Below are 11,227 nucleotides of genomic sequence, written 5' to 3'. Positions count from 1 at the left end.
CTCTAAAGGCAATCCTTGTAACTTAACAATTTTCAGGCTTCCACAAGTTTCTCAACTTGATATTTCTAAAATACCTATAGATAGAATAATTAATGAAGAAATAGCCCATTTATAACATGGAAATTATAATACATCTGGTTCTAAAGATGAATCATTTCAAATGCACCAAAGGACTTTTTGGTTTATATTGGCATGTTGTCTGTTTCAAAATCATTTTCATCTGAAGCACCATGGACTTTGTAGTATTCCAGACATGTGCACATGATTGCAGGTGACAGTAATTCTGACATGGCTTTGTGGTGAAATCATCTCATCTCTAACCTTAACTGCAGATAAACTTTTTCTGCAATCTATTCATGGCATCTTTGATTTCCTTGTTTCTCAGACTATATATCAAAGGGTTCAACATGGGAATCACCACAGTATAGAAGACAGATGCAAATCTGTCAAAGCTGGAGGAGCCACCAGAGCTGGAACTCAAATACACAAAGATACCAGAACTATAGAAGAGAGAAACAGCTGTCAGGTGAGAAGCACAGGTGTTGAAGGCCTTGGACCTGCCCTTCGCTGAAGTGATCTTCAGGATGGATGAGACAATATAGCCATAGGATATCAAGATGGCGAAGGCATTTATAAGCCCAAAAAACATTGTTAATATGACAAGTAGAACATGTGCAAAGAAAGTGTCATTGCAGGATAGATTTAACAGCTGGGGCATGTCACAGAAGAAATGTCTGATGACATTAGGTCCACAGAAGTGGAGCTGCAGCATGACACATATCTGAGATAAAGAACTTACAAGTCCTGCCGTATAGCTTCCCATCACCATCCGAGCACAGAGGCTGGGTGACATGATTGATGAGTAGAGAAGAGGGTTACAAATGGCAGCATACCTGTCATAGGCCATGGCTGTCATTAGGCAAGATTCAGTCAGCCCCATAGTGGAAAAGGTAAAGTATTGAACTATGCAGCCCACAAAGCTGATAGTTTGCTTTTTCTGGAAGAGGTTGGAAAGCATCTTTGGGACTGTAGAAGTGATATAGCAGAAGTCTATAAAGGATAGATTACTGAGGAAGAAATACATAGGTGTATGGAGATAGGAGTCCATCCTTATTAAAACAACAAGGGACAGGTTCCAGGTCAGTGCTGTAGTATACAGTATAAGGAATGTAACAAAGAGCAGTGCTGTGATTTGGGGGAAATCAGAGAATCCCAGGAGGATAAATTGGGTGATCTTGGTAATATTTCTTCCCCCAATCATTACCTCTGTGCTTGTGCGTCTAAAATCAAAAGGAAATAAAACAATGCATTGCTGACTCAAGTGACATTAAAGAAAGACATTTAAACTTTAATGACTATTTCTTTAATACAATGCCTAAGAAATAATGTGATCACACACAAGAACATGTACAAAAACAAATAAGCACACAGACACACACACACACACAAACACACACACACACAAGTCCACATACACACATGCATACACTGACCTGGATTATACTATTGGGATTTGTAATTCTGACACACTGTTTTTTAACAGAAGTGTGCATTCTTAGTAAAGGCAATCATTCTTTCTAAGAAAATATCATATACAGAGCACCAAAATAAATTTTACAATTTCTTCGCCTGATATTGTTTTAACATACAACATCCTCAAACTGGCCTGGATGAAAGTGTCATGATTTGTAATTCTGACATATTTTGAGGGTGCCAATGATGAGTCTCAGAATACATTGACACTTGGCAGGAAAGCAAGTGTACTGTTAGCATTGATAGCTCATTATTCTCACAATGACAGACATGCATCAAAAGAATAAATAGATATTTCAAAAGCAAATGTGTTGATAATAATCTTCAAATGACAAGATTAGTAATTTAAATTACTGTGGAATGAGTATACTTCTGCCAATAGAATCTGAGATCTAACTCACTGTAGGTAAATTATTATATTGATACACTCTTGAGATAAAGTGTAACTTCCAAACAGAAATTATAAAGTAAAACATTAAAATAAGTGGGAAACCTGGTTAAGATAAAAATAATAAGAATGCAATTAAAATGTATGTTAATAGTCACAAAACATATGAAGACAGTACAACAATACTTTCTGTGTGAACTATATATTCTAAACCAGTAAGGGGCAAGCACCACAGTACGGATGACTGCAGGAAACACTCTCCCAATCCTGTATAAGTTGGCAAGTATAATTACTCTCACACATGTGGTCAACGTCTCTCTATGTTTGTCTCTTTCTCTATTTTTTCTATTTCACACACATATTCAGAGATTAACAAATATCCATACATGTGCACACACACAAACATATGCATATAAACATACAATCATGCACGTTGGGTGAAGCATTTCCAAAGTTCCTCTTGAACTGCTCAAGAGACTGAATGACATAAAAGGCATAACATGACAAAGCTCCATTAATGTTAGCAATTATTCTTGCTGTCATCCCCTCCTTCTGTAAAATGCAGTTAAGAGTATAACAAAGATGAGATAACAACGACCCTTTGACAAACTAGGATCTACAAACATTGTGTGTGGGTTTCAATAACAGTACTAAGAAATGGTTATTAGAATATCGATTTCTGTCTCCTCATTTTTCAAACTGACACCCAGACAGTGTTGCTGCATTTGTCTTCCTCCACCAAGTGGGATCTAGAAAACAGTGCTGAGGATGAGAGACTGAGGGAGGCTGTCCCCTTAGTGTTAAGTGCTGTGTTCACTCACATGTTCATCCATCCACAAGGATATGCTGCATGTCCTATCAGCTGGTTCTGTTCAACTTTGCACTTGCTACTGAAAATCGTAGTTTTGCTGAATTTTCACCATGATTTTATGAACTTGGACATCTTTCAGTATATTGTACACCGAACAATGTTGTTCTTCATGTCATCCAAGATTAGTTAACTTTAATGTAAACATTCTGAAATTATAAATTCTCCTGGGTAACATTTTAAACATCAATTTACTTGATCAGTTTAATTTAAAAAAATAGTGAAACACCCAAGATGGTTAAAATTTATGTCACTATCTCACAGAATTCTGGTGAGATGGGCAAGCACATGTATGTATAGTCTATGTCTCCCACTATTCCCAAGAAAGCCTGAAAAGTTATAAAATACTGTTCTTACTCTTAGTACTTTTCCAGGGTAATTTATTGAAATGTTGGAAAGGGGAGAGGAGAACTTAGTTACTCTTTTTATTCGTGTTCTCAGTGTTCAGCATCTCCCAAAAGCATTTAAAGTAGAAAAGCTGTTAAAGATTTGATTGCATAGGTATAGCTTACCAATGCTGATCTAATAAGAACATGTCCAGTTCAGTGAAATGTGATGGGAATAATAAGTTAAATGCAGATTGAGTAAGGAAAATGTGACTAAGAGAAATTTAAAGGACACTTAGACCAGCATTACCCATACCTGGTGTGGACATTAGACCAGCACTACCTATGTCTAGAATGCGCACTCAGACCAGCACTAACTGTATCTGGAGTGGACACTTAGACCAGCACTCCCTGTGACTAGAGTGGGCCTATTTCATATCTGTACTGTTAAAGCTTGTGTCTCTGGGGCCACCAAAGGTGACAATGGAGAGCTATTTGAAGATGGTGAGCAGTCTAGTGGAACTGAGTGCTCTGAGTGCTCTGTCATAAGACTTAGTTTGTCTCTTTACAACTGAGAGTCATAAACCAAAGCTGTGCATCTGAATAGAATATAATTCCTGTTATTTCACAGATTTTACCCTGGTGAGCAAAGATACAATAAAGAATTCCAGGGAAGGGAATAGTTGAGATACGTGGACAAGCAGGCTTTGATCTTAGGAAATCTGAAACTCAGCTAGTTCTTAATATTGATCCAGATCTCAACTTCTGGCTTTTAACATCACCTAGGCTTTACAGATAATCTCATTTGGCCCCAGCTGATTTGAGTCTCCCCATTTTAATACATAGAAGATGGAAAGTAACAGAGTCCATGGTACATAGTTAAGAATTCAACAAGAACCCCTCTGAAATTTTAAACATAGGATATATACTTTCTCTGGACAGCAAATCATTTGGGTAAGTACAAAGAAAAACTGAGGTAAATATGCAGGATATGGAAGTTAGGAGAGGGGCTAGGAGAAAAATGAGGGAGGCTACTCCCCATAAATCTTACTAAAAACTATGAGTCCTCCTGTAAGATAGCTGATTCTAACTGCAAGTCTTACCCTCTGACCTTCATCCAGACACTGCAGGGCGACAGAGTTCTTGCTAAATATTGAAACTGCCAATATTTCAAGTAACTTTCCAGGAGGGACACTAGTATATTCCTAACGGAGGCTTTTGGCCATTAACCTGGCTGTCTGCTCACACCAAGTGAGACAGCAACACTGGGGAATCCTCTAAATATGCTGTTGAGAGCCAAAATGGAAAGGGAAGCCAATTAGAGAAAGTATACGACAGACACTTGTTCTCTGACATCATGGTTGTCATGGAGATTTTTCTAATAATTAAAGGCCCAGTTTGCCATGGGCATCAATTCCTAACTTCCCCTGTGATCCTATTATGACACCAGATCATAACATGCCTGACCTTGGAAAAGACATATGTGTCTGCTAGTCCCCCAAACTCAATTTCTAGGTGATAAATTTGAAATTAGAGATGTTAAAGTATTTTTGCAAGATAGAATGACCAGCTGGTAATATCGCTTGACATCAATAAATGTATATGCATACAATATAGGAATCACTTTATTTTATATAAGTGTGACTACACAGTTTCTCAAATATCTATTGTGAATAAGTAATTTAGCAGCTCTATCAGACCGGCAGTGTATAGTATCCATAAATGAGTAAGTCAGGGCACCAAGTTATCCACCAGTTTTTGATAAAAAACTGAAATTCAGGAAAAGAATTTCTTATCCTGATCATAACCTTGGGTGTTGCTATCATAAAATAAAATTTGGGTTGAGACTGCCAAGATTCTTCATTCTGTTAGAGCACTTTTATCAAGTTTATGGCCTTATCTTCTGGGCCCATATGATGGGAAGAGAGAGTTGACTCCCAAAGGTAGCCCTCAGTCCTACACACACACACACATACACACACACACACACACACACACACACAAATAAATACAATTTTTTTTAAAAGTTGGGTGGTGGAATTCTGGCTTTGTCACTTACTGGTTTGTGTCTTTGTATATGTTACTCCAAACCACGGTATTTCCGTCTATTAAATGACAATAACGGTAATACCTAAGACATTTCAGTACTCTGAGGATAATTAGGTTAGACAAAGATTATAAAAACTTTAAATTTCATAGTATTATTAAACCTTCTCTTTATTAATGGAATTTACACATATGATTTAGAAATCTAACAGTTCCTATAAGTCAAATCCATCAGAAAAAATTCTTTCATTAAGTAGATTTTACAGGCCAGAGGCAATGAATGATTACAGCAAAACAGTGTCTTCTAAACACAGCACAGCAATTGCATACAGTAACTCACAGGAAGCTATCAGTTCAGGCCCAATGCCTCCACCAGATTATGCCAGACAACCCCTATCATATACTAGAAGGCAGTAACGAGTTCCTGAAGTGGAAATTTCTGGTTTAGTTGGAGATTCAGTTGTGTCATATGATGTCTTTCTGGAAACTGTCTTATGAGAGGATATTTTTTCTGAGGCAGACAAGAAGACACATGAGAGGATGTTTTGCTGAGAAATGACACAAGACGTTTTTCTGCAAGCTACTTGGAAAAGGGTTATGTGATGTTTTGCTAGAGTGGACACTTGAGAGAACACATGATGTTTGGAAAAGGTATAAACATAACCCAACAGACAATGGACAACGCTGTGTGATATTGGTTCACCCTGCCACTCTTTACTGGTTTTCATTGGGCTTTGCTGATGGTGATCTTCACTGACGATGCTATGTGGTATTGATTTGCCTTGTCACTCTTTGCTGGTCATCCTTTGTCATTACTTCATAGAAATAAACACACCAAAGAACTCATGGTGGTATTCCAGTGGCTTCTTGACACATCCACATACTTAGGCTAATTGGCAGAGCCTGATTCATAAATGATGTTTGCAAGTGGATTGAGCTACTGCTGCTGATTCATATGAACTAAACTGCTGATATCCTGACAACACAGATTGGATTCACCTCAAAGAACTATTTCTAAACAGGTCCACATCTTCATTTGCCCTATTAATCTTTCCTTTCCACTACCTCTAGTGTGTGGTGGACTAGAAGGGAGATTGAAGCATTTAAGTACCCTTATTAAACAAGGTTTTGAAAAATATAAGTCTACACCTCTAGATGAGGGCCTAATGGCAACTGGTTCTCCCAAGAAAGGGAGAATTATTGACTTATTAACTATGGAGCCCCTGAGAGGCTACCCATGCTCTAATAGGTGGCTTGACACCTACTAGATGCCAATACTGGCATCACAAAGTGGACTCAGCAGGTTTCAAAGGAATACATGAAATGTAGGGGGACAGAGGTGGAGGGCGTAAGGGAGGAACTGGAGGTGAAGGAATGAAGAGTGATTCTCATCAAAATACATTATATACATTATAAAATCTCAAATAATAGACTTAAATACCTGAGGGCCATAGAGAGCTATGCCCATCACCCACCCCATAAGCTCCAAACACCCAAGGGCCTCATGACACCTTGGGCATCTCCTGTAGGCTTCTGAGGATCTGCATCAAGATCCTGCTAAGCCTATGAAGAGTTTGTTACTATGTGTAAAGACCACTTTTGATACTCCAAATTTAACACTAACACTTCTTTGTTGTTTTTTTTTTTAACAAAACAAAACATAATAAGATGAAACAAAAATCAAACACATCAACGTTGTACAACCCAAACCAACAGAAGAAAAACAGATGAAGATGAGATATGAGAATTGGAAACCCACTCATTCACATACTTGGGAGTCTTATAAAAACATTAAGCTGGAGGCTATAATCTATATTCTGAGGATCTGGTACAAAGACCCATTGTTATTGCTTCAGTCTCTGTGAGTTCAAATGAGCTTTGTTCTCCTACTGTTCTGCTTATTCTCTGTCTCTTATACTTTCTGCCTCCACTTTTGTGGTGTTTCCTGAGCTCTGATGGGAGGGATTTGATGGAGACATCCCATTTAGGGCTAAGTGTTCCAAAATCTCTTGTTCATTCTCTGTGTAATAGTTTTATTTTTCCTATCTGCTGCAGGAGGAAACTTTTCTGATGATAGATGAATAAGGCATTGATATTATTGTGATTAGGATAATGTATAGTATATCATTAGAAGTAAAGTTTTCATTTCTTTTTAAAAGACCAGAAGTATTTGATTTAACTCTGAGTTTCTGGGCTAATTTCTGGTTCTATACCCAAGCAGTATAGGGTATCAGTTCTATCTCATTGAGTGGGACTTAAGTCAAATCAGATATTGTTGTTTACTTTCACAAGTATTGTGCCTCTATTGTCCCAGGATATTTTGTAGACAGGACAGCCTTGTAGATAAAAGGGTTTGTGGCTGGGTTGGTGTTTGCATTTCTCTTTTGACAGCCTACAACCTTTGTCCTTAGGTCAAGAACTCCTTTGGAGGTAAACCAGTATTGGTATTGGAAGCTGTGTTTGCTGACAAGAGATGACAAGAAGGACTTTGTGCTCCTCATTATCTGGAGACTTCAGTAGGATACTCTTCATATATTTTAGGAAATTTTCACAGCACTAGGTTTTCATACTATGCCCTCAAGTGCCCCTCAGTTAAAGCTATCTCACCCCACATTTCCCAATTCACCCCCATTTCCCTACCACCTCCCCACCTAATCCTCCTGTTCCCATCAATCCTTCCCCTAGTCTATCATAAAATCTATTCTATTTCCTCATCTTAGGGAGATCTATATGTCTTCCTCTAGATCTTTCCTCTAAACCTAACCACTCTGGATCTATGATTTGTAGCTTCATTATCATTTACTTAATGGCTAACATCTACATATAAGCAAATACATACCATATTCATCTTTCTTGGTCTAGATTACTTCAAACAGTATGTTTATTTTTGCTGTTGTTGTTGTTTCATCCATGTGACAGCAAATTCACTTCTGGAGGTGTTTTGTTTCATCATATAATAATTTTATTGATTGATTGGAAATTTCACATTATTAACACAGTTCACACTCACTTTCCAGTACTCCAAGTCTTTCACCCTCTTGCACTTCAAAATAATAAGAAGAGGGGAGAATGAGGAGGAGGAACAATTATAAAAAATGTTCAAGGAACTCAAAAAAATATAAATAAATTACCACAATGAAGACCACAAAGACACAAACACCTGATTGAAATAAAGAAAATAGTTCAAGATGTAGAAATATAATTTAATAAAGAGATAAATTTCTGAAGAAGGAACCAACATATAAAGAATGGCATTGCCTTAGACTAAAAGTATAGACAGAGGTGTTCCCAGCAAAAGAAAACAAGTAGGAATAGCTATCCTCATATCTGACAAAATAAACTTCAAATCAAAACTACATAAGGAATAAAGATAATAACTTGATATTAATCAAGTGAACACTATACTATTCACCAATCTCATCTGTTCCCAAATTCATAAAGCAACTACTACTGAACATAAAGTAACAGGTTGTTCTGAACATCTTAATAGTAGATGACTTTATTCATACTCCATTTTCACTAATGGATAGATTGTCCAGACAAAAAAAGTGAACAGAGAAATAACAGAGTTAAATAACATCATAAATCAAACAGTTATGACCAGACATCTAAAGAAAACTCTATCCAAACATTAAAGTATACATAGACTTATTCCCAGAAGTTTACAGAACTTTTTCCAAATAAACCATATATTAGGATATAAAAAAAATCTCAACAAATACAGGACAATTGAAGTAATATAATTAATTCTGTTGAACCACAGTGAGGTAAGGCCTTATATCATCAGAATTAGAAACTACAAAAAAAATATGAACTTATGGAAACTAAGAAACACAAACTAGTAATTGGGAAAAGGAAAAAATTAATTTCTAGAATAAAGTGAAAATGAAAACAAAATATATAAAATTCATGAGACACAATAAAGGCAGTTCTACAAGGAAAGTTTATAGCAGTAAGTATCTACATTTTAAAAACTATAGAAATATTATATTAATAACTTAGTGATATACTTGAAAGCTTTGGAAGACAAGAACAAACAACATTCAAAAACAGTACATAGGAAGGAATAATAAAAATACAGACTGAAATTGATAAAAGAGAACTTAAAGGAAAACAATAAAAGTAACTGATGAAACCAAGAATTGCGTTTTTTTTATTTTTTATTTTAATTTTTTAAATTAAATTATTTTTTACACTCCATATTCCATTCCCCACCCCCCAAACCACCATCTGACTGCTCCACATCCCACACCTTCTCCCTACCCACCTGTCTCCACATTGATGCCCCCACCCATCACCCCATATGACCTCTAAATTCCCTGGGGTCTCCAGTCTCTTGAGGGTTAGGTGCATCATCTCTGAATGAACACAGACACAGAAGTCCTCTACTGTATGTGTGTTGGGGATCTCATATCAGCTGGTGCATGCTGTCTGTTTGGTGAGCTACTGTTTGAGAGATCTTGGAGGTCCAGATTAATTGAGACTGCTGGTCTTCCTACAAAATTGCCCTTCTCCTCGGCTTCTTTCAGCCTTCCCTAATTCAACAACAGGGGTCATATGCTGCTGTCCACTGGTTGGGTGCAAATAGCTGCATCTGATACTTTCAGATGCTTTTGGGGTGTTTTGGAGGGCAGTCATGATAGGTCCCTTTTTGGGAGTGCTCCATAGCCTCAATAATAGTATTAGTCCTTGGGACCTCCCCTTAAGCTGGATTCCCCTTTAGGCCTGTCGCTAGACCTTCTTTTCCTCAGGCTCCTCTCCATTTCCTTCCCTGTAATTTTTTAGACAGGAACAATTATGGGTCAGAGATGTGACTGTGGGATGGCAGCCTCAGTCCTCGCTTGATGCCCTGTCTTCCTGCTGGAGGTAGGCTCTATAAGTTGCCTCTCCCTACTCTCAGGCATTTGATCTAAGGTCTCTCCTTTTGATATCTGAGAGTATCTTACTTCCCAGGTCTCTGGCACATTCTGGAGCGTCCCCTCAACCTCCTATTTCCTGAGGTTGCCTGTTTCCATTCTTTCTGCTGGCCCTCGGGCTTCAGTCCTTTTTCCTCACCCAATACCAGATCACGTTCCCTAATACCCCCACCCTCCCTTCCCCCACCATCCACTTTCCCTCCCAGATCCCTCCCTCCTGCCCTTCCCACTTGTGATTGCTAAAAAACCAGATACACTGAATCTAATAGAAGAGAAAGTGGGAAAGAGCTTTGAACTTATGGTATAGGGGGAAATTCCTTAAACAGAATTCCAATGGCTCATGTTCTAAGATCAAGAATTGATAAATGGGACCTCATGAAACTGGAAAGCTTCTGTAAGGCAAAGAACATACTCAATAAGACAAATTAGCAACCTACAGATTGGGGAAAAATCTTCACTAAGCCCACATCTGATAGAGGATAATATCCAAAATTTGTAAAGAACTCAAGAAGTTAATCAACAAAAAACCAAGCAACCCAATCAAAAAAAAGGGGTATCATGGCATGTACTCACTGATAAGTGTATATTAGCCCAGAAGTTTAGAATACCGAAGATACAATTCACAGACTACATGAAGCTCAAGTAGAAGGAAGATCGAAGTATAGATACTTCAGTCCTTCTCAGAAGGGGGATCAAAATACCCATGGTACAAAATACAGAAACAAAATTTGGGGTAGAAACTAAAGGAAAGGCCATCTAGTGACTGTCCCACCTAGGGATCCATCCCATATACAGTTACCCAACCTAGACACTATTCTGGATGCCAACAAGTGCTTACTGACAGAGCCCAATATAGCTATTTCCCGAGAATTTCTGCCAGTGCCTGACTAGTACAGAAGTGGATGCTCACAGCCATCCATTGGACTGAGCACAAAGTCTGCAATGGAGGAGCTAGAGAAAGGACCCAAGGAGCTGAAGGGATTTGCAACTCCATAGGAAGAACAACAATATGAACCAACCAGTATCCCCAGTGCTCCCAGGGTCTAAACCACTAACCAAAGAGTACACATGAAGGAACCCATGGCTGCAGCCACATATGTAGCAGATGATGGCCTTGTTGGACATCAGTGAGTGAAGAGGCCTTTGGTCT

The 11,227-nt window shown here is 38.0% G+C and overlaps 1 protein-coding gene across 1 annotated transcript; it reads right to left on the bottom strand.

Moving 5' to 3' along the window:
* Positions 1 to 322: 322 nt before the first annotated feature.
* LOC116101055 (olfactory receptor 5AN1-like) lies at positions 323 to 4,345 on the bottom strand. The gene is made up of 2 exons (XM_031384750.1): positions 4,227 to 4,345; positions 323 to 1,280 (listed from the first exon to the last, which is right to left on the bottom strand). The coding sequence occupies exon 2, from the start codon at positions 1,259 to 1,261 to the stop codon at positions 323 to 325; it is 939 nt and encodes a 312-aa protein (XP_031240610.1). The 5' UTR covers positions 1,262 to 1,280; positions 4,227 to 4,345.
* Between the last annotated feature and the right edge of the window lie 6,882 nt (positions 4,346 to 11,227).

This window comes from Mastomys coucha, unplaced genomic scaffold (genome assembly GCF_008632895.1).
Source record: "Mastomys coucha isolate ucsf_1 unplaced genomic scaffold, UCSF_Mcou_1 pScaffold21, whole genome shotgun sequence".
Lineage (NCBI taxonomy): Eukaryota > Metazoa > Chordata > Mammalia > Rodentia > Muridae > Mastomys > Mastomys coucha.
Note: the sequence above shows the minus strand (reverse complement) of the source record. Positions and strands in the feature narration are given on the sequence as shown.

What these genes read in the sequence shown, in the direction of transcription:
- LOC116101055 (XM_031384750.1), bottom strand. Translation starts at nt 1,261, where the DNA reads ATGATTGGGGGAAGAAATATTACCAAGATCACCCAATTTATCCTCCTG.